A 25,733-nucleotide genomic window follows, 5' to 3' on the forward strand; every position below is an offset into this window, starting at 1 on the left:
ATATTAATAATGACAATTATTCAAAACAATACGAAAAAAAAATACCTTGTTCATACAACGGCGTAGTTAGAAATGTGGTATGGGAGGGATTTCAGATAGTTTTTAGACCGTAGAGTAGTGGGGAAATTCACCCTTTCACTACCCCTCCATCACTATTATATGTCTCCATAGGGGGGTCCGAACTCCTTTGATCCCTTACCCGTAAATACGTGTATTATATTGTGTTTATATTAGTTATTAAATTTATCATATTTGATGGAAGTGGAAAATAATATCACATTTTTGACGTTTAATAAATTCCAATGTTAGTGTTACTATAACGAAAGTGATTTTTACGAATATTATTAAATAATAATTTAATTTTGAGAGACACTTTTAAAAATTATAATAAAAAATAAAATTACATCAAAGGTAATAGAAAACTCATTTTTAAAATTATTACATTTTTTCTCTGTCCATTTTAACAACAAAATATTATCACACATTTATCAGGTAGAAACAATATTTAAATTAATTTCATAACATTTAAAAGTAACCCATTTTAGTGTATCATTATTTATTCAAATGTTAAAATATTTAACATTTTAAAATCATTTATTTAATGATATCTATCTAAGCATATTATGTATTCAATGATTTATGTTGAAATTATTTAAAATAAGCCCAGAATTTAACTTTAAATTTTAAATATAGTTAATGTATAAGTCATAATATTTTTTTCTAAAAACAATATTATTATAACACATATATAACATAAGATTTTTAAAATATTAAAAAAATGTGTTGTAAAAGACTTGTATCAAATCAAATGCTTACAAAAATGTCAGTTCATTTATTATGTTCATTTATTAAACAATTAACCGAGATTAAACACAATAAAAACAAAGTTCATCTAGTATAACGGTTATAATTAAATAGAGATATTTAATAAAGCTAGAAACTTTGCTTTGAATTGCTCACTACTAAAAAAAATGACTCCAAGTTTAACGTTGAATTTATGCATTAACTGCTAAAATTATTGCAGTTATTGTTTCGTAAAGTTTCATACATTAAAAGTCAAGGAATGTTAAATTTGGTGGTAATAACTGTAAGACAATTTTACGCAATTGGAAATATTCGTAACGTATTTATTAAGGAAGCAATCTGAAAGAAACAAAGTTGACAGTTTTTTCTGATTTCGATAGGCAATAAAGTTAATCTTCTTTGGGTACTCCCGTGAGAATTTTGTTGGATAATTTGATGCCCGTACTGCCTACGAGATACTGTTTACCGATTACTGTTAATACTAGTTAATTCGATATTTTTCTTTTTCGGCTCCGACAAGTAACCAGTAGGATAAATATGAAATCTATTTACGTACTCTGTATATTCGGTAGGACATGTGCATTTTGGATAGTGTCCCGCAGTGCATGGAACGCCATAAATTGAGATTAACGGACTTGAAGCGAATTTCATGATTAAGTTCCAACTACTGACACCTTTGAATCCGTCAAACGACAGAAAAGTCACCAGCTTGGTATAATCTACAGGGTATTTTCAATGTATCAGATATTAAAAACTTTGGATATCTGGAAATAATTTTGAGTTTGAATGTAAGCGGAAAAGTCTTAAAAAAAATATTCATATTTAATTACACATATATTTTTAAAAATGACAGTGATATTATACGTGGGATTATTTTTCTAGTATAAATTGTAAATGTTCTAAAAAAATGTTGTAATAAACTTTAAGATTTGTTATAAAAATTATTTAAATATAATTTCGATTTTGGTGTATTGAAGTTTATTGATTCTTAGTTCATTAGAATTTAGAACACGATTATGTCAAGTGATAAAAAATTAATGATAAAATGTTGTAAATGCTCTCTTATTCATTCATTTAAATAAACAATACCTTGTAAAAATGTTCGCGTTGTCATATTATAATATGCCTTTTGATACGAGTTGAATATTACAAATGAGATTTTTCGTAAAGATAACAATGTACGAGTACGTGTATTTTTTAAGAGAAATTTTAAGTTTTACGCAACCTTTACTTTTTGTGTTGAAAAATTTAATAACAGTTTAGTAAATACATATTGTCGCATATACTGCAACAGTGAATTGATAAAATGAGATATTTATCAATAATGATAGAAGAAGTTTTTCTGAACATTATTTTTCTACATATTTTGAGACTCGTAGCTCTACTAGTATTTATAAAAATAAAATCAGCTCTTATATTAAAACGTGTATAATTTTAATTTGTTTTTTCAAAACCTACAAACACCGAGATACGCACTGTTGTAGCAAAAATGACTATATCATCTCAGCGAAAAATGTTTCTGAAATATTTAAATTTTTACATTTCAATGATTAATGCGAAAAAGTCTTTACCAGGCGAATTTTCGTAGTCTTTTGAAGCGTAACAAGCTCGACGTTTTTCTTAAACGCATTAATTTTTATTATTAACGAATAGTAGGTAAGATTTTTAAGTGGTTTAATCGAATTTATAGTAATTACAAAATTTAATACTTAACAAAATCATGTATGATTTATTTATTCAAATAAAAACCGTTCGTTCATTAAAAATTCCATCATTAATTAAAATAGTTTCATTATTAATTTGTTATCAGCTTACTTCGATTCATTAAGTTTAAACTACCTAGTTCGTAATTCATTATTTGTTATGTTAAGTTTGCACAACATTAAATAACGTTTTTGCTAAAGACATATTAGGGTTTCAAAGTTTACTTTGATGTCATTTGAACTTTTTTATAAATAATTAAAAAATTGTGCTTTAATTTTTGCGTAGTATAAAATAAAAACCTTTTTTTTTAAGACTATATACCAATATATAATGTGAAAATTAAAAGTTGCCTTTTTTATAAAAAGTCTTCGTGCTTAGTTTTTTTGTATTGTATTCACCTTTTATGTTTGAGTATTTTGAATTCAGCCTGGTGGTTTTAAATGAGAGACGTTAAAATGCATACAATACGTATACGTTGTACTAAAAAACAATTCATAAATTATAAATGGAAAAATACTTTATGAACTAATGCATGACAAAAACAAAGCGTGATACTTTTTAAAAAACAAATGAAAAATAAAAGTACTCTTAAGACCTATTATAGTGGAAATAATCGAAATTTTACTACTAATATTATTGAAATTGAACGATTTCTACTTTTAGATGTTCTACTCAATGAATAATTTATGAACATTACACATCAATGCTCTGACTGAGCGTGTAACTGTACTGTGTCCCATGAGGATTTATTCACCGAAATATACTTTTGAGAAATCATTATTTTTCGAATCACGTTTGTTTTCAATAATTGGTTCAATACATATTGAATATTTATCGGTGTAACAGCTATTTGGACCTACTTCGAATTTCGTGTTGATAGAATAATAACAATTTGGCCAAGTGGTTGAAATATATAGTCACTGTATGATTAGTACACTTAAACGACTGTTGAATACTAGACGGTAACAGCAAACGCATTGAAAAATACATAAAAATCTAGTTCAAAAGTACGACAAACAAACAGCCACTTTAACCCTTTTAAACTACTCTTAAAATTTTTTTTACAAAAACTTCCCACAATTATATTTTTGTCTATTTCCAAGTATTCTTCTTTTAAACTATTAAAAAATTGTAAGCTAAAAATATCAAGTGAGACGCCAACATTTTAGTCTAAATTATTATCTTGCATTGCATTTACCATAATACTGTTGGTGAACTTTTCCTTAAAACTAGAAATAAATGAGCATATGTTTTTAGATTTTCGACTACAAAATAAATAAATTATTTACTGACCAATCGAAAAAAAAAATGTACACCAAATTCATTAAGATTTCAGTAAAAACTAAAGCGCTGTTTGATAAATACATTACTAAAATAATTAATGTAGAAACGAATGTACTATAACATTTTAATATAAAACATTTGCAATGTAAATGAAATTATTACTGTTATAAAGTTGCGCATGAAGTCAATTGGAAAATTTTAAAAGAATTATACATATGAATTGACCTGGAAATCAAATAAAATTATAAAATCGTTAGTTGAATCTTGCATGTCGCAATTTTAAAAAGAAAAAATGATTTCCCCAATGGATATACTTTGTATTTTTTTAGACGCTTAAATAGCATAAAAATTGAACAATTTTATATTTTAAAATGTCATTATTCTTTATTTTACAAAACCTTAATAAAATTATATTTCCTGTTGAAAAATTTGTAAAAAGAAAATTAATTCGATTACATCTTTATTGGTAAATGTAATATTTATAAAATATGCAAAGGAAACGGACTACGATGTATAATTTTTCTTTAATCTATTGGTAATAGGATTTGCTTAACTATACTTTATGCATTGATATAACGAGAAGTTTCATAAGTAAAAAAATATTTTCTCTCTATTGATTAAATAAGAAAACTCTTATAATTTGATTAGAATACGCTGTTAAAATGTCAATGTACCACGTAACTAGTATCAATAAAAGTTTTCTTTACATTATTTATTTTTATTTATTTATAAACTGTTCAGATGCAGTACCTAAGAACAGAAAATGGAAAACTAGCCCCGAAATTAATTTTATGATTTAATAGTGCAAATTAAATCCTGTTACTTAAAAGTACCATTTTAGTAAACAAAGGTATTATTTAGTCATTTAGTAGTAAAATTATGATGTATACATATAATCTTAATTCTATATTGTTTTATCTATTTATTAGCAAAAATTTATTATTAGACAATTATAAAAGGTGTATTTATAATGAAATATAAATAAAAGTCTTAAACATCACTGTTTTCCCTATTTCGAAAAAAAAGCGTTATGTTATTAGTTATTTTTTATTCAGAATTTTATAACTGTCTCTTTACAACATGTGTTTTTGGCATAAAAGATTTGCATATAATAGATTACATCAGAAACTTGATATTAGAAGTCTAACTTTCATATTATAATGTCAGAATTTTCGTTTTCTGTATACAAAAATAAAAAACAAATTGAATTTGCAAAAATCGTATAATCTACTAATGGCACTATGTTTAGTAATTAAAACTAATCCTAATCCGATTATAACATTTTAAATATAAAAAAAAATTATAATATAAGTAAGTCATGATATTTTGTTAACATAAACAATAAAGTAAAATACATTTGAAATGTATTATTTACTATAAAATAATAAATTTCTAAATTTATACAATAACATTAGAGATTATCTTGTTTCAACTAAATCTAGATCATTAAGCGAAATTAAATTGTTTAATTAAATGTGAAATGAACGTACTACTGCGGCATCATTAAACATCACCTATAAATTCAATGTATAAAGCTTTAATAACAAATAAGATTTAGGTGTTCTTAACGGAGCTCCCAAATATAATCTAAATTCTTAGTAGTTTCATTGTTCCCTATGTTAATAAATGCCTCAATACTATAATTTTCGATTGTGCAAGTTAACAGCGCGAATCGGCCATTATTACTGCTTTTAGAAGCCTTGTGTCGATGCAAATACCGCTCTCATTTATATTCAGCACCAAATTATAAATTTAGTTTTCGCACAGTCATCGAAAGCTATTGTTGAAATTGTATTCCATTGGTTATGTTGTTTAAAACCGATAAAATAAAATGTGCGTTGCCCTTCAAAAAAAAAAAAACCAAAATGGAGACTTTGAAATTTTGATTTTTTGATATCGAACATGACAATTAACTGATAGTAGTTACTTTCTGAATACTTTGTTTTCATAGTCTACTTTACTCGCGTGAATAAAGATGACATATATATATATATATATATACCAGGTGCATCCTCTTTTAGAGTTGCTACTCTGAAAGATAAATTGCCAGTGGAATACATCTGTTTTTTCTATATGATGGTACGCAGTCGTGGTGAATTTATCATAACATCTCTACCGTATCATTCTATTTTTATATAAAAAGTTTTTTATTTTTACTATGGAAATGTTTATACTTCTCTTTATAATAGGGAAAAATGTTTATAAAATATATATAATTTATTTACTGAATAGTAACGTTGTAATTATTTGCTCGAAATGTTTTAAAAAAAAAAAGTATCAAAAACCATATTTAATATCTATTCAAGTAAAAATTAACTTGCTAAGTATTATACTATTAAGTATTTTTTAAAGCGTATTAATTTAGTACAAGGAAAAAAATACATTCAAAATGGTCATCACAAAAATTGTTAAGAAATTATTTAATAACTCACAGAAATAAAATAAACCGATTTGCTAATGCAAAAATAGATAGCAATTACTTTAAGATAATAAATAACTTTTTCAATATGCAAAAAAAGAAAACAAATATTTTTTCGGCGAACATTTTAAAATAACATAAATATTCAATTTATGTAAAAACATATATCCACTGCCAAAAACGTATAGATATTTTTTTTTGTTTATTTTATGGTATTTTCAATATTATATTGTTTGTTGTAAAAACTATACGGAATTTTATCAAATTTGTACTGAATATGTTTTTTATTAATTTTTGTTTTGCAGATAGCATCTACATGATACTATCTACAAAATGCTTAGGTTGGGATATACTTTTATCCAATTGATCAACAACATATTTTTCACTTCGATGTATGTTAATAAACTGATGATTCTTTTTCGCATTTTGAAAACAACGTATTCAATAAAATATAATAACAATATTATCGTACATAAAACAAAAAATATTTAAAGTCTGACTACAACTATTATTAATATTTTTTTAATCGTATTATATTTCCTCATGAGCTTGTTTACTGATTTACATTTTATAAGCATTTATGAGTATAGTCCATTGGTATGTATTATGTCAATTCTTTAAACATCTATATAGTGACTAAGGAAACGCATTTCTTTTGTTCTCATTATTTGTAATAGTATTTGATTTCATACTTTTTGAACACTCTGTACTAAACTTTTGTAGTTACGATTAATTTTTTTTAGAAAATATTCCTAATTGTTAGTATTCAGTTTAAGGACAATCTATTTAATAAATTGTGTACATTGTTTATGTAACATCTCAAGTACTTTACGTAACCTACTCATACATATTTTTTCTAATTTCTTACAACATACTATTGACCACTTTAGGAGAGAGACCTCATTTTATTTGTTTTAAATAAAAATGTTCCATGGAAATTGGCGTAATATGAAATTTTGTTCAAATTTATACCAATGTGAAGATCAAATGCAAAAATTTGTTATTTCTTAAACATGGCAACAGAAACAGCCTGGTCGGATAGTCTGCTTAAAAAGACCACAAACTTTTGAACGCGCTTAATTACATTTATCTCTGAAACTTTGCCCTCGCGCTATTCATCCTCGTAATATAGAAGTGCTATCATTAATCGTTAAATGATTTTGGTGACAGTCGAGAGCGGGACAAAAGGGCCTCAGGAGCAGCTTACTAGAAGCGCGTCGGTGTTGTTGATATCAAATTCTGCGAATCAAATAATTGTAAAGCTTCATAGTTAACAAGCCGATAACGAAAAACGTGTTAATAGAGAAAGTATTGAAATCTTCATAGACCTGAGGATCTTCAACGTTGATGATTAATCACAAAAATGGTAAATTTTTCACAGAAAATAATCATATAACACTCGTGTAAATACGAAATTTTTTTTAAAAGCTGTGTGCAGTTTACTGTGTTTGTTTATTGTTTGTTAGAATATGCAAGTGGTATCTTAGAGACAGTCGACGCAATAAAGCCAAGGAACAAAAGAATATTTATTTATTAGTATTTAATTTTTTATAATCGATTCTGAATTCATGAATTATGTATTTTTCGGGTATATCACATGTGCATTATAGGGGTAAAACTTTATATTCTTTCGATGACAACATAAATATTTGATATATTTACATGTTAAAAAATGATTTAATTAAAAAAATGATGAATCGATAATCAGCTTTTGAATTTTTTTCGTTGAGGAAATCGTGGCGGAAAGAAGAGCGCAGCTATAAATTGCCCGTTGAAAATGATAATAACCTACAATTCATTCTCAGATTAAATAAAAATGTAAATTATATTAACTTCCAAAATACTGGTTCAAGAGTTTTTATCCGACGGTCATTCTCTCAATAAGATACTTTATTAAAATACATTGCCTCTAATGAAGATATTCTAATTAAATGAAAATACACTTTCTACATAATTACATTATAAAAAAGCAACCCAAGCAAAAATTGTCGTTAAGTTCCGTTATTGACAGCGAGCGACGTATTGCATCAGTACTGGCAACTTGACACGGTACCGTACGTTTTGCGATTCGTTTAATGCACGGTCACCTCGTCTCATTCATCGGCCGCCATTTTACACCAGCCTGATCAGAGTACCCCCGTCACATAGCTAGTGTGCAAAGTCTATCTACTGGAGCGCGGTCGACCACCCAGCGCTGGCGGTGAACGCTCTATCCGGTTTCTGTGGTCTTAAGTGCCATTTATGCGTTCCGATACGCCGCCGTTGGCCAAACTTCCTCTCGAGTGTTTTCGAATCAACTTTGTTTCTTTTCATTTTATACACTCGTTAATGAGACTTTGAACTAACAATATATTCACAGCGTTACTGTAATGTCGTTTAAGTGATATTTAAATATAACCGTCGGACCAGATAGTTCAATAAAAGTGCCGTTCTGTTTGAGTAATCCTTTGAGTAAAACCGATTCATAGGATTTATCCGTGCCAGACTAACTAGTGGCTAGTCCGTACTTGGCGTCGTGTCTAAGCACTGCTCCAATATTGGCGGTCATACTATGCCTAAATTAATCGAATACTGGTAGTCGGTATTGTGCCAGGACTGTCTGCACTGGCGCGGTGTACTGTTGTTAATCTCTGATCGGCGGGAACCATAAAAGTTATACATTAGCACATATCAGTTTATGGCTCTAAAGTACAGAATGACTCGTATCGCACCGTACAAAATGAACATTTCACTTGTTCTTGAACACATCGGAACGACCGAAAATAGCAATCAGTCTGCGTATCAATTGACTGGCATCAAACACTACAAAATGTTAAGTTACACAAAAAGAGAAAATATCTTTTCATCGAAACCTACTGAAATGACAAATAATATACATTTATGTACACTTACAGGTATCATCAGCATATTGAATTGGTACACAAAATCAAAAAAATTCGATGTGAGAACAAACATCACGTCCATGTTCATTGTATTGTAAACAACGTGCGAACAAACTTTATGCTAAATATAAACGTACCGGTGAATTTTTATGTCAAGTTACAAGTTTACGAGAATAGACAAAGTTACCAAAGTTTTATTCTGATTTCTGCCGTCTTCTCTTTTGCACAATATTAAATGATTTAGAGTGAATAAAATGTATATATCATTACTGAGACAATAATCAAATTGAGTAATTATTTTTCTGGAAAAATCGTTTAAACAAATGTTTGATTCAGGGAAACGTTATTTTATTTAAAAATTGTCATTTAGTGAAAAATTAATAAATTTTGTAAATTAATTATTTATCATAAAATTATTTGTGAACCATCCCCTGTCCTATACGTTTAAACTAAAACGGATTTATTCGAGTTTCTATACAGTTCCATTATTATAATGCCACATTGTTTATTTTATGTTTAATATATATATCAAACAAACATAATGGAAATGATAATAAAAAATAAACACCAAAGGGAAATTATTACGTTTATATAAATGTTACTACAAACTAATGTTAACTACTGTTAAATGTAATTGGCAAGATGGCTATAGACATTTTGATATAAATTCTCAAAATAATAACAAAATCCAATTAATAATTATTTAAAATCATTTATCGGCAGTTAATTTTTTGTTCACTAATTTATAATATACAGTAATTGTAGAAAAAAAAAATACAAAACAATGATGATTATACATATTGGATTTACTGAGACGGTTTAAAATCGTCTTAGACCATTCGCCCGAGATATATTAGCTAAAGCTACAAAAATTATCTATAAATTATACTGTTTGTTAGCTTTAAAGTTATCTTACGCAGTAATTACACTTGCACAACTTGTTTAATTGCGTTCATACAGTTTCTTGTTAACATAAACTCTATGGATGTTAAAATGTTTATACTGCTTTAAAAGTAAAACAACGTTTAAGCATATTATAATGTTTAAATAAATGTAGCCTAATTAATAAATGACAATTTCTAAGAAACTCAAAAGACTTATGTTTTATTCGCATACAACTTTGTAATGAATTTAAATAGTAAGTATGTTTAATTTAAACAATTAATTTTATCTCACATTATTGTTTAATTGGCTATTCAGATATATGGCTTTAATATTTAATAATTAAATATGATTGTGTAACTATTATACAATATTTTATGCAAAGGCTGACTATGACTCTTAAAACACACCAAAAAGGGATGAGCAACATCAAGTTTAAGTATTACATATAAATTACGACGTTAGAGTAACGTGTCTGAAAGTTATAAACATAAAAATGACTAATTGAATTATTAAAACTGAAACTATATTTTTCATTAAATAATAGACATTAACTACAAGAAAATTCCGATCTAAGTAGCTAAACACTTTCAAGTTTCATTATTCTCCCTGTAATATTTTTAATAACGCTTAGTTTGTTTATAGAACTTAAAAGCAAAAAATTCTCCAAAATGTTCACAATATCAGTGGTCGAGCTAAAACGCAATTATTCGTAAATGTTGGGAAATAATTGTGACTACTAAAAACTAACTTTATACCCACTTATTTGTTAATGTAACGATCGTGTTTTTGTTAGGATGAGATTAATGTCGTCATCAAAGGTCTTATTACAATTATAATGGCGATTTTACCAAATAATTAGTTGGATTCTGATTTGAATGGTGATTGACGACTAACAATTAACTAAAATTTATGTACAAGTGATATAAGCTTCACAAATTCAAGATTTACATATTTCACTAACTATACTTTTATTTATTAGAACATTTTTTTTTAATACAGAAGACTAATAAAAAAAGACTCCTAACAATTTCCAATTAAAAAAAACAAAACTTTAAGTTTAAAACAATATAACTTGAACGATTACGATATAAAATTTATCGCCATTTGTATTTTTCATACAATTATTTTTGAAATGCTAAAAATGTATGCAAAACAATTGGTAAATAACTCTAGAACGCGCTAAAATCTTATCAGCCGAATAGAAATTGAAATCATTTGATATTAATTTGGAATCGGGTAAAATAAATTGTTGACACTAGTAAAATGATAACGCTGTTCGACAACACCTTTTGTATATTCTGCGTTAATATTTATTTGTACAATTAATCCCTCAACTAACAATCACACGATGCTAAAACAACAGGGTATCAATAACAGAAGCTCTGAGCTTAAGCAATAACAAATACGGTTTCTAACTGGAAAAGCAAAGTACTCGAGTATGACAAAATGTTAAATGTTTCGTATATAATCCAAAGTTACGTTCACTGAGCCGTATTTTAAATAATAATCCAATTTCCTATAGCAAGTAACACGAATTATCCTAATGCGTTTTGGAATTATGCTATTTTAATTATTAACATTAGCTTGTTCATACAAATGTATTCATAAGTAAATATAAAATTAAGTAAACAAAATACTTGGATTGAAAAATTTCGCATCATAATTTAAAATATACAACTTTAAACAAAATGTTTACCATCGGTAGTCTTACGAGGACCAATTAAGTGACTCGTGCGATAAATGTGCGCAACTTACCTTACGAATGTAATAACACCGACTTTAGCAATATCTTCTTCTAGAAGCTTCCATGTCTCCGTCAGTAGCTCTTTTTGGCGTTCGGTCAACGGTTCCGGCGGTGGTAACGCTGGGGGCTCTGGAAGGAACTCTTCTTCTTCGATTAAAGTGTTCTGTCGACTGGACAAACGTTTACTTAACCTGTTAGACCCTTCTTCGCTGGTCGAATCTTGTTTTGAGAAAATTGATCCTCTTCGAGTAGCGTTTGCGTTCCCCATTAGGTACTGAGTTTGTTCACAGTGATCAGTGTCAGCTTTTCACTTTACTAAAACAACTCTTTGCAATAACTTCTGAAATTAAATTTAAATAACAATTTTTAGACAAATTGAATATAATTACAATAGTATGAAAAATATATAGCTAATAATACAATGTCAAGATATACATTAGTTTAGTTTTAGCTGTGGTGGACAAAGGCTGCCAATGCGCTGTAAATCCATTGTGGACAACTCGTATATTGTATACATCGGTTATCAATATTTGTTTTCTAACTATATGATTAACAGGTAGTACCAATTTTAATAATTATATTGTACACAATTTTAATTATGTATAATATGTTTTAAAGTTTAACTTATAGTGATTTTAATTATCTTGAGTATTATTTCTAATATTTTAATTGTATTATTGTAATTTTTATCAATAAGTAGGAAAATTGTATAGTAAATTGAAATTACTGTGTAAAAAATTACGGCAACACTGTCAATCATCAAAAAAAGGATGAAATCCTAATGACAAACGCGGAGACCTAATCTTTTTAATTTTGTTTAGATGATGCGGTGCAACTAGTATGCAAATCAACGAAATAAGTAAATGATATTTTAAATATTTATAAAATACTCATGTAGAATATATAAAAAACTGTCTTTAATATTAAATTTCCTTAAGATTCATTGTTCTAAGTTTTAAGAATAAAAATTATTCAATAACATTAAAAGTAGCAAGAAAAATATAGTAAGAATTGCCAAATTTTAGTTTTGTTTGACTTTCAAAATTAGTTATCTTATAAAAATTGATGTTTATTATCTATTAACCATTTTTTATTGATTTATCTTAAAAAAAGTCATACATTATTGCATATTTACTATCTATTAGTTTGGCGGTCACGTGAAAAACAATTCGAATATTTACTCACATTTCATCAATGTTACAAGCATAAGAAATTATTTTCTAGAACACATTGTTCATTAAACGTCAATGAGTCTTAAAAAAAACTAAATAGAACTCTTTACTGCTCATTGAATTCACTCAAATCAAATATAGTTCATCGCCATGGTTACAAAATTTGACACTTGATATCTAACCAGTTATTATAATACTTAAAATTAATTTATATTAGCTAAAACAAAATAAATCTTATAATACATTGGTTCTTTTAAAGATTTAGTAGCATTCGACTACTTTTTTACAAAAACTTTAAACTTTCAATAGAGAACTATTGTTCAATTGACCATAAAACTTGATGATCTTGAATTTGCGTATAACAACTTATATCGGCAGAAAAAATAGAAAACTTGCATAAACAAACTATAAATAAGTTTTTATTTACAAACTTCTATAGTGTGTATTATCAACAAACTACTAATTTGATAAAATATCGTTTATTTTGAAATATACTTGTTTTTTTTAATTTTTAAAAAAATATATGTATTCTACCTAAATATAAATTTTATTTAAGATAGTAAAAAAAATTATATTATGCTAATTTAAAAAAAAAATCATGAAAATGTAATGTAGTGGTTATTATGGCATTACATTGTACCCGTCTACACTGAAAAGAGTAATAAAACTGAAATATTATTAAATATTGATAGACAAAAAAAAAAGTTAAAATTTTATAGCAGTGTTCACCTAATTGCATATTAGTATTATGAAGTGTTATATCTAAACTATAAGTAAGTAGAAACTGTAAGTAAGACTAAGCTTAAAAAAATATATTGCCAAAATTATAGCAGTCGTGAATAAATGATACCTTTAGTTTTTATAACTCGCCAATTCAAAAACTTTAGACAAAACACTTATGATGGACATTTTTTTTAGCTAACACAACTATGACAATAAATTTTGAACAAGAACTCAAACATAAAAAATTCATACAATTTTCATGAAATTTTAATCACTTCGATAAAGTACATAGTAATTTTTCATCTGAAAAAGTGTCAACATTATTAATAGAAATTATTTTAAGTGAACATGAACTGTAGTTGGTTTAAATTACACTATTATACTTTGCTTGTAGTGCTAGTGCAGATTGACCTAAATAAACCACAACTGATATATATATATAATATGTTACTTGTTGACTCAGTATGAAGAATATTATTTAGAGTAGAGAAAAGGCATCTAGGTATATAAGTACAAAAGTCAGTTTAATAAAATACGGTCGTCAAGCGATACGAAAAAAGGATAAATTGTTGTAGAACATAAAAAACCCAATACGAAAAAAATATTTAAAAGCCAATCCCTATAAAAACCAAAAAATATTGTGAAGAATTTATGATATTTTAGCTTCGATGCAAAGCTGACGAAAGTGACCCCTGAACTTTTCTTTGCGGTGAAAACGAATATTAAAGTTAGAGAAAATCGTATGATTTTGGTGAAAAATTTCTCGATTTTATATTTCATATTTTTTAATTTATATTACTATAGTTAATTAATTTAAAAAAATATTAATTTCAAAAAAAATTAATTGTTTAAATTTTAATAAATTGTTATACAAAAACATGTTTGAAATTTTATAAGAAATTAGTGTAAACTGCATTAACGCATTAAAAAGGGGTAAAAAGGGTACCAATTTCATTTGCATTTTTGATATGTAATAGGTTTTAACTACAAAGTTAAATAATTGAAATTTTTTATTATTTTTATTTTTTAACACTATTTGTGTGTACTTCTATAAATCTAGAATATTCAAAACTCTTTGTAATATGTTACTGTAATATTTATAAAAAAAAAATGATTTCTGGTTTCACCTAAATTTAGTAATGTATTTTTACAACTATAATCAATTTTTATAATACCATCATTTAAGTTGATTTTATTTAAATCTTTTTGATTGGTTTTTTTTGTTAAAGTAAATCATTATTCGTCAATTAAGGTCTGAATGTTTCAAATATAAATATTTTTAAACACCAAAAGTTTTATAAAATAGATTAGTATGATTTCTATTAAAATTATTTATTACGATAAAAATGAAAAAAAAATAGTGATTTTAATGAAATATTGAATATTTCTCATAGATTTACTGTAAATAGTAATTAGAAAATTTCCTGACTGGATATTAATCATAGTGATACCAATTTTTTTCATAAAATTTTCTAATTAATGTCAATTCTAAACTTGCAAGTTGAGCTAAAAAAGTTCCAACTTTTTTTATTATAATTTTTCATAAAATGTCAATTTTAAAAGACCAAAAAATTGGTTGAAAATTACGTATTGGGTGGATTATTTTTAACATAATAAAAATCAAAATAATAATAATAATTTGAAAACAATTTTTTTTTACTTGTAAATACTCATTTTTTACTTATTAGTAATAATATCAAAAATTAGATGTGATAGCAAAAATCTAATTGCAGATTGTAAATCGGCCCAAAAATGGGTTTAGTAAAGTTTATTCTCTGATGAAAATTCCTCGTAGGTTATTGTATTTATTCATAATTAACAAAAATTTATTTACTGAAAATGTTTGCATTAAGTCCTTTAATTTTTAAACACGCCAAAAAATTACGAAATATACAATTACTTTATAATTTTTTATAATATGTCCGATAAATTACAATATTAATTATTAAATATCATTTTACTACTATAAGTAGTATTTATTTATATATTATACTTATAAATCAAGGACTACTAATTATAATATAATTAAGAAAATAGGAGTTGATTTTTGAAGAATTCAACAATTCCTCTTAAAAATTAAACACTATGCAAATCTAATGGATTTTTATCGAAGCGTTTCTTATGATAAGATTTTTATCACTGTCAGATATCTTCTTTAATTGTCCCAACTATGCCCCGTCGATACTATGCTGTAACCCCACTATGCTACAGCAATAAAAATCAATGTGTTATTTTTAAAAAATATTTCTATTAAAAACTAATTAATTTTTTTTTTTAGAATATTTAATATTTTATTGTAAAATTGTTCGATAAAGCTTATAATTAGAACTTTGACACGCAATAATATACCTAATATTTTATTAAATACATTATGTGATATGTAAAGTGAAGTTAAGACTGATAATTTTACTAAATTCAAATTAATAATCAATTCATAATGTAGTTTAAAAATGATTCTTTCATTTCACGTTTAAAGCATAAGAAAAATGAAAGTTCAAGACGTGGTATTGATTTAAAAAAAAAGTTTATCTGATTAATATTTTAATACAAATGCAAAAATTATTTTCAGAAATGATTAATATTTTATTTAAAAGCTAAGTTGATTAATGACTAAGAAATATATAATATGAAAAATATCCTTTAACATTTATTTTATGATAAATAAGATAATTGTGATAATATCATATATTTTAACCAATCTAATGCAGGTAACGTGTATTCTTCAGTCGATTTATGTATGACGATATCCTTTAGACCCTTTGTGAATAAATAGTGTAGTTTCCTTACAAATCACATAAAAGCTTTTGTCGTGGCGTCATGCTGTCCGAATATTTTTTCGATGTGCGGAATTGTTTTCTTTTACTAACATAACAATTTTGTTTTTTTTATACAAATATTATTCACTTATAATAATTATTGAACTTATAACAATTTGATCAATTGAGTGTAATTTTGTATCTATACGAGTAACTAAATAGCTAATACACTATAATTATTCAATTTTTAAATTGACCAAAAAAAAATGTTAAATAAATTAGCAAAAAAAAAATTCATAAAATATTAAAAAATCAGGTTCTGAAAGTAATTCATGAGTTACTAATTTCTGCATTATATTTATTCTAGTACTCTGAGTCTCCTAAATCCCTACATCCCCTAATTCAGCAATTAGTAACGATAATAAGTTGAATACAGTGTATATATACCGCTTTTGAGGATTGAAAATACCTAACAATATTTAGGATACATGTGTAACAGTTTTCATTTAAAATCCTACTCAATTTTACATGCATATTTTATGTGTCAGACTGAAAACCTTTTCAAATCATTAAGTTTAATTTGATACCAAACCAACAAAGTGGATTGATACAACAGACGACACTACATTATAAATTGTTCAAATAATTACATCTCAATAGAAGTTCATAAACTCTAGAGGTAACGTTTTAAATATATTTGTGTGTACACACTGAAGTTTAATTATTGCGAACTAGTCTAAAATATAAAACAGGTCTTTATTTCACTATGTAAATAGTGTAGTCCCTTCGACTCCTCTTTATCTACCAATAAAGGATCAAAGTTAGTAATTTACTATCGAACAGAATAAAAAAAAAACATTTATCTAAAATGTTCCATGTAATTTTAGTGAGTTAATAAGTAGTGTAAAATTTATTACCCTTTTTTTTTTAAATATCGCACTGTTTAAAAAAAATAATATTAAATAATTAAATTAGTATTTTACCTAAATTTTCATTGTAAATATATTATGTTATATAATATACTCAAACCGTGTTAGATGCATATTGAAATTTTAGATAAAACATAAAATTAATAATATTAGAGAAACGGCGGTTCTTAAATTTCAAACTCATTTTTTTAAGGAAAATACCCTCTAAATTTATTAAGTCATTTTAGAAAGTAATGTAGACAAAATTTGGAAAGTATTTCACTACTTCTACTCGTGCCGTCGTTAGGATCAAAATTTGACGTTTAAGGGTAATTTTTTCTTTTTTTGGGTGTAACTCGAAAAATATTACATTTAGCGTTCAAATATATGAATTTTTAATACGCTTTTATTAGTTTCACATGTATGTTGTATGTTGTATGTTGTTTGTATGTAACTTTCCAAACGCCACGCGTTNATATATCAATATTTACTACAAAATAGAATTATATAACATTTTTCTGAAATCTATTTATGTTGACAACATATAATATATTTCCAAAATTCAACACAAAGTTTTTTTTACAGTTATCTTAGTATGTTTAAGATGGTTGAAGTTTCATTAAATTTCTATATAAAAATAGTTAAAAAAATATTTCTTAAAATAACACTAAATATAATTTTACGTTGAATTAATTATTAATAGATTTAGTAGAAATTGTAGATATATAAGATATAAAATAAAGAAACTATCAGTGTACATGTTTTCTATATATATATATACTATATTTATAATTTTAAATTTAAATTATACGGAAATTATTATGATATTTCATTGAAGATAAGAATGAGCAACATTGTTGTTTATTTTTGTAGTAATAGGTAACAATAAAATATACTATTCAAACATTTATCATTGTTAAATGTTTAATATTTTCATTTTGTGGACTGAAGTTAGATATTGCTTTGCCATAATATTTTATGTTTATTATTGTATTAAGTTTTTAGATTTGTTTAAATAATGGTGTAGTATTAAAATGAGTTTTTTAAAATTTAATTTGATTTAAATTTTCCACGAAACCAAGTTTATCTAGTTAAATCAATAAATTACCATGTTACTGAAAATTGATTGCCTTCTATAAAAAAAATCGTTTAATCGTGTTACATCATAACTGAAGAATTTTACATTGAATTTGCATGAAAATATTACACTTGTTGTTGATGAATAATTAATATACTATAAAAAGTTTTAATAACGCAAAATCTAGTTAATAATATTAGACGATGAAATAATTATACAACGAAATAAGAAATTCAGAATAAAAAAACTATTATTATACTTAACTCGGGAAGAAAAAAAATTTTGCAGATCAAATAGAATATTTTTTTAATATTCATAATTATAATACAATTGATTTAATAAAGATTCAGGATATTGATTTTTTGTGGCCTCAACGAATGTCGTGTCAGATGTATAATAGGAGTAAATATAATTTTAGTATAAGCTGAAAAAATAAAACAAATATAAACGAGAAAAAAATACCTATATCTCACTCAGAAACTGTATTAGTAGGTTTTGTCATATAATTCACACTCATTTAATTTAATTTAAAAAATATTCAAGTTTTTTATCTGATTCATCTTTTAAATTTACAAGGAAGATGTGGAATAATTGATAAAAAAAATTTTTCCACGTCAAATTCTGATACATATGTTCATAATATTATCTAAGATGAATCAGACAAAATTATATTATATTTAAAAAAAAAATTTACAGTAAATTTTCCTCGAGATGATTATCAAGAGTTTTTTGAGTTAAACGCAAAAATATAAAAAAGTACCCTTAAATATCATATTTAGATCCTACGGCAAGGTGTACAATAAAGCCTTCCTAATTACAATTACATTACTTTCTTATATGACTGAACAAATTTAGAAGGTATTGTGTAAAGAATAATTTAAAAAAAATCTACTTATTCAATGTGATCGGGTAATTATGTCTTGTGCAATATTTTCAAAAATATAATTTTTTCTTTTCAGAAATCATGTGTATCTTTCATAATTAAATTAACAGAAAAAAATACAGATCTCTCCTCTTTTTTCCTCTTAAATTGTAAAGTTTTTAATTTTTTTAATTAATGCTTGCATGTTTACATATAAGAAAATAATCTTACTAAAAAAAATGACTGACATATAACGACTTATGAGCTATTATTTGGAAGTTATTAGCATTTATATTCCAGGGTGGAAAAGTGTGGTTCATGAATTCTTAGAGATAAAAATATAGACTCTGGCTGCACCTCTAGTATTTTATTTTAATTATTTTATTAGGTACTCAGTAAGTAAGGAAACGAGTTAGTTCTATTGTTTTCATAGTTTATAAGAACTTACCTGTTTCCTAACTTATTGAAAACTCTGTATATATGTACATAGATTTAATACATTCTCTTAGAATATTCGAAAAACTATTAAAATATAAAATAGACATAAAATATCTTTCTTATTTTACTTTTTATGCATAAAGGAATTATTAGTTTAACTTAATACATAGCTTCATTTCTCCATTTATTTTCTGTATTTACTTTATTAAAATTTTACAAAGAGACCAAATTATATGTTTATTATCTCTAATATAAAGTAATTTTAGTAATCATTAACTCTGCAGATTTTTACGACAACGTAAATAGTTAAATATATGTCAATAATGCTAAACATTATTGAGAATATTGATTGTACCCTTGAGTTATATTCATTATACAATATTTCAAAGACAGAAGACAATTTTATTTTATTAGGGTTCAATATAATTTCCATTCTATATCCGAAATACGACATCATTCTAAATAAAACAATGGTAAGGAATCAATAACACGATAAAAGCATTCTTAATTTTTTACTTCTTTAGTCTTTTTTAAAACAACCTTGTTTAAAAATTCAAATTATAGTTATAAATAGTAATATAAATATAATTATTAGTTATACAAACATTCCATTAAGTTTATAATTATTGAGTAAATTTAATAATAATAGTTGATTGATGTAAAAATAAAATCAAAAACCTTTTTTAGTTTCTAAATAGACATATTTAACTAAAGACATTGAATATCTACTTTATTACTTATAATACTCAGTATTTGATTACAAAAAAATGTTGAATTATTTCTTTTGGAATATGATAGTGACATATCATTTTTTATAGTATTTTTCTAGCTATTTTTTTAGAGCAGGATGTGATAATCCCGAAACTGACCCTCTTAAGTGCCAGCAAAATACAATTTATGGTTCATAGAGTTACATTATTAATAAATCTAGTCGTAAAATTGAATTGATTTCTAAATAAAATAAAGAACACCATTAATTCAATACTTTTGAAATATTTTTGACTATATCAATTCTTTGAAGAAATTAATTTATGTATAATAACAACAAGCCAAAAGTGTTTTTATATACACGAATAAAAATATTTAAGAAAAAAATAAAATAAAAAATATTTTATGGTTCGTATTTGAAGTTGCTTTTGACGAAAAATAATTACATAGGCTATTTTTAAGCATGTTATTTAGATAGCATAAGTATTATTTTTAGGAATTAACTATAAATATAGTATTAAGTATTCATAAGATTATAAATTTGTTTCGAAAAAAAAAAATTACCATATTACAGAATATTTTGAACTGCTTTTAGAATACTTCATTATTGTTAATGGTAGTTCCATAATTTTAACATTTTAGTAAAATAATAATCCATTGAGTAATAACATTTCTTCTAGTTTTACCCCTTCTATTGAAATAAAACAGTAATTTTTAAACATTTTAAAAGTAAATAAGAAACCCAACCCATATAATATATACTTACTTAAAAATTTAATTAAGCTATTCTTGAAAACCGAGTTATAAGATATATACAAAAAATTTTACAACTTTTTGAAAGGATATACTCTTTTAATAATCTTTTAGTGTTCATAAAAACATATATAAGTTATAAAAAGTGACATACTTATGCGATATCGTTATATCTTTTTTTTAATGTACCAGCAGATCATATTTAAACTGAATTATATTCATTTATATAGTTTTCACTCAATAAAACTGTTGACATAATATATTATTCACTAAAAAAATACTTGAATTGTAAACGCTACATATAATAAGTTAAACATATCACTACTATTAGGTCTAAAAGGAACTAATTAATATTCACTTTTTTACGTCCCCTAAATAATATTTAATTAACTTAATAACATTATACATAGAACGTTTTTTATTTTAGGTATTTATGATTATTATTTGTTGCAGTTTTCATATAATTTAAGTTTTAATATATTGAAATGTTAATTATTATTTTTATATAAAAATAAATTAAGGAAAGGACTATTAAATGGCGCTATACAGAGTGGAACAGATCTAACTGACAACTCATATAACTTATGATATACTAACTTTTTATAACATATGAACACTAGAAGATTATTAAAAGAGTATACTATTTCAAAAAGTTGTAAAATTTATTGTATATATCTTATAACTCGGTTTTCAAGAATAGGTTAATTAAATTTTCAAGTGAGTTTTCCCCGAAGTTTATTAAATTTTGCATTCAAATTTTTCCCCAAATATTAATTTTAGTCAAATTTTTAAATAGATTTGTATTAGATACAAAACACGTTTTATTAAATAATAGTTTTATATATTATTACAGAATACGAGATCATTCATAATTATTGTTATTTGATACTGTTTTGTACGAGGCAGCAAGACCGTAGGACGCCTGTTTTGCATTGCTCTTACCGTCTTGATTAAAAGCCTGCTTATGACCACCAGAGGTAAGGGTGAGAAGGGTCACTTGGGCGGATGTTAGCTAAATGCACATCCAATAAATGACGTAGAGACAATAATTATATAATAATAATAAAATAAATGTATTAAAAGTTCTGCAACATTTAACTTAAGAATAAAGGATGTGTCCTTATTACTGAAATGGCCAGCAAAGCGGCTACGAACAAAATAGAAAATAAGACAAATTAAGTAAAACAAACAATTAATGATTTAATCATATACGTAGAATATATAAATGGTGAATAACGACAGAGAGAAGTGGACTGTGTATATGCTTTGCGTCGGAGATATAAACGGATTGATGACTACAAGGGTAGTCGCTTAAAAAGTAAATACTTCAGCGTCGGACTGAACACTAAAGGAGTGCACAGCTACGAAAGTTCGAGGGAGCCAAATGTATATGCAAAAACAATAAAAATATGGTACACTATGGCCAAACAATAGCACACACAAGCGGAGGCACATTCTGTGTGAAAAAAACGTACAATATTATCCGTTGAGGAACGACAATGACTGACCACAGATGGCAGTTGACGGGTAGATAGTCGATTTGCCTTGCTGGGTGGGTGAGGCGGTAGGTAAGCAATGACGTTAGAGATCAGCTGTCACGAGGTATGATGTGCTTGACGGTGTTCGTGACAACTGGTCCATTGGGTCTTTGTTAAAGGCGCTCTCTGTTATGAAATTTTTATAAGTGATTTCAATTGGTTTTTTATGTTGAAATAACTTAAAATACTACTGTTTTAAAGCTTTTCAGAAGTACATCCGAAAGGCAGTATGGTCGATTCATAATATTTTTATTCTCAGGTTTTTTTTTTATCTTTATTAGCACAGTTTAGTGGTGTAATTAAAATCTTGTTATTTTTCATTACCCCTTAAAAAAAATTTTGTAAATTTTTTTCTAAAGGGTTTTTATCGCTTGTATTATTAGTTTATATATATATATATAAATATATATATATATATATATAACCTTTATAAAGTACAATTATATCAATTTGCTCCAATGGGATTGTTTCCTTCTACATCAGACACAGAATAACAAATTGAACTAATTGATTATTAAAGTAATTAATTTATATCAATTATATTTCGTGTTTCGAAAACAATATTACTTGATGGTTACATAAAGGAGCTCTATAAAAATGTAAGGTGTAATGATGACAATGTTAAAGAATAATTAAACCTCAAGGTAGCCAATTTAATATGCTTTCTTCTAGTAATATTTTTGGTAACCTTATTTATTGACAATCTTTAAATCTTAAGTTAATAATAAAAACGGTTATATTAAACATTATCTATAAATATAAATGGTTATAGCTAAATAAACATTTGTACGAAAATGGATGTAAGGCCTGTGGTAAAATGATTAATTCGCAAGGAGATACTGTTACTAGGTATTGAGATTACTTTGTATTTATAACCGCATTTAGAGTTCTCAAAGCATTTGTATAAAATTTAATGGAAAATTGAGTGAAAACATATAACAGCCAAAGGATAAAAATTGGTTGAAATAAACCAACACTATTATTCGCTGTTTTTAACTTAAAAAATGAATTATTGATTTGAAACATGTTATTTTCGTTAATAAGACCAAACCTAATTTCAATTAGTTTTGAAGTTCTAATACCACAGTAATAAATTTAAATCGTTTGATATTTAAGTGCTTCGGAAAGGCCTCGATATTGAATTTGTTGGACTCTTAAGCTTCCAAAATGCCAAAGAAATCATCATTAAATCATTTTCTGGAGTGATTAATGAAGGTATTATAGGATTTATTTTGCCTTTAAGAATAACTATCTCATTTCATTTCGTTTATTTCTGTAAGGATACGATTAGTCACCCAGTTATAATTAATAATATTTGGGTACAATGGCATTATGTAAGATGGCATAGATAGGTAAGTTATTTAACATACATTATATGTATTTAACAGTATTATCAATTAAATGTATTGTAAACATATAATTGAAAGATTTTTCGAATAATTCGCAAAAAATTAATAGTAATTGATCATTTTTTAACGATTATTAATAACTAGGCTCCGCTTAGCTGGGACTCGTACCCTACAGGCCTCAAGCGTCGTGGGCCACTCTTGCGGAAAAGCCAATGATTCCTATAGTACTACACAATTACGCTGGACACAATAAGTGTTAAGTAGAAAAAATATTACTTTAGAACCAGTATATAAAAATATAGTAAAAAAAATTAAAAATGAAGGCACGTGAAGCCCGGGGGGTTCGAGACTTCACCCCATCTAATCAAAGCCTAGTATTAAATAATAGATAGTACAATAACACTCTGAGTTCATATATTTTTTTTTAGATATCCTTTAATTTTCACCTATTTATGTAAAAAGCTATTTTTATATTCATAATTAATTTATTGTTTACATATTGTGAAATACTTCATTTTTATTTATTACTCTCATTAATTTTAATTATATTTCTACTGATGAAATATTCATAATAATAATATTGGTACAAAAATATAAGTGTATGCACAATTATACTAAATAATAGCCAGCTACTAATTTTTTAGCACTACAGATATGCAAAAGATAATTTTATAATCATTAAAATACAATTTGTAAATACTGCGTCTTTCATTTTTTTGTCGAAGTATCAAAAAATATAATCAATGTATTGCTATGTGCAGACATAAAAATGTATCCTTATAAAAGCTATGCGCGTGAAAAAAAAAATGAACTCTTAACTCGGTCAACAATCAACAATATTTTCAGGATTACTTATGGAACGTTTATAGGAAAGTCTGGTAAAAAGTTCAGATCTTCAATTGACAAACAATGTTTAGAAAAAAATTGAAAATCTGAGATCGTTATGTAATTTTTCCAGCAGTGGAAAATTTGTCAATGCTTTATTGTATAATATGATAATCAGCATCATTATTATTATTAACAAACGCTAAATAGTTTGATTGCATTTTATGTCTGTATTTTTAAATAATAATTACACAGTGATATAAAAACTCGTAACACACCGATAAATATAAAATTAACATAACAAGTCTGATCAATTATAATGGATTATGTCCTACAGGATATAATATTACCACACAACTCAATAAAATAAGTCATTTATTCAGTGTTGAATGTGTTAAATGTAATAGAATTTACCTGACCCCAGTAAACAAACAATGTAATATAAGATCACTTTGCACAGACGTACTTAAAGTACATACGGAAAAAAAACGACCGAAAACGAACAAACAAAATTTAAGAACAACGTCGGCGAGCGCACTAATAGTCGAAATCCACGTGAGTGTGGAGTTGCCATTCAGATGGTTGACGAAACGCATGCGTTCGGTGTGCTTACCTTAAGAATGATGTAGCGCTCACTGATATTGTAAATATAGATAATACTCAAATCAAATTAGTTTATTACAGTTTCTATATTTTAAATCTGTATATTGTTCATAAGCAATACAGAACAAAAAGTTCAAAATGCCAACAACTGCGAAAAATACACACATTAATTTCGATATAAAGCTGAGATTGCTTAGAATTATTTATTTTTCTTATATCATATCATAGCAATAAATACCACTGTTATCGAACAGTGTCAATTACGTTGCAAAGCATTGCACTTTAACAGAATTGTTGG

General features: G+C 25.8%; 1 protein-coding gene across 3 annotated transcripts in view; it reads right to left on the minus strand.

The window, feature by feature from the left end:
• The window catches only part of LOC126896946 (neuroglobin-1-like), a 72,938-nt gene extending 47,573 nt beyond the window's left edge, over positions 1–25,365 (minus strand). The window contains exons 1-2 of one of the 3 annotated variants that reach the window (XM_050670191.1): positions 25,252–25,365; positions 11,734–12,062 (exon numbers count right to left, since the gene is read on the minus strand). In XM_050670191.1, the coding sequence (XP_050526148.1) occupies positions 11,734–11,990 (257 nt within the window). In that variant the 5' untranslated portion in view covers positions 11,991–12,062; positions 25,252–25,365. Of the gene's footprint in view, positions 1–11,733; positions 12,063–12,157; positions 12,258–25,246 lie in introns of those variants that run through there. The other 2 variants (XM_050670189.1, XM_050670190.1) reach the window with 2 other exon arrangements.
• Between the last annotated feature and the right edge of the window lie 368 nt (positions 25,366–25,733).

Source organism: Daktulosphaira vitifoliae, unplaced genomic scaffold, assembly GCF_025091365.1.
Source record: "Daktulosphaira vitifoliae isolate Bord-2020 unplaced genomic scaffold, ASM2509136v1 Scaffold_1, whole genome shotgun sequence".
In the NCBI taxonomy this organism is placed as follows: Eukaryota; Metazoa; Arthropoda; class Insecta; order Hemiptera; family Phylloxeridae; genus Daktulosphaira; species Daktulosphaira vitifoliae.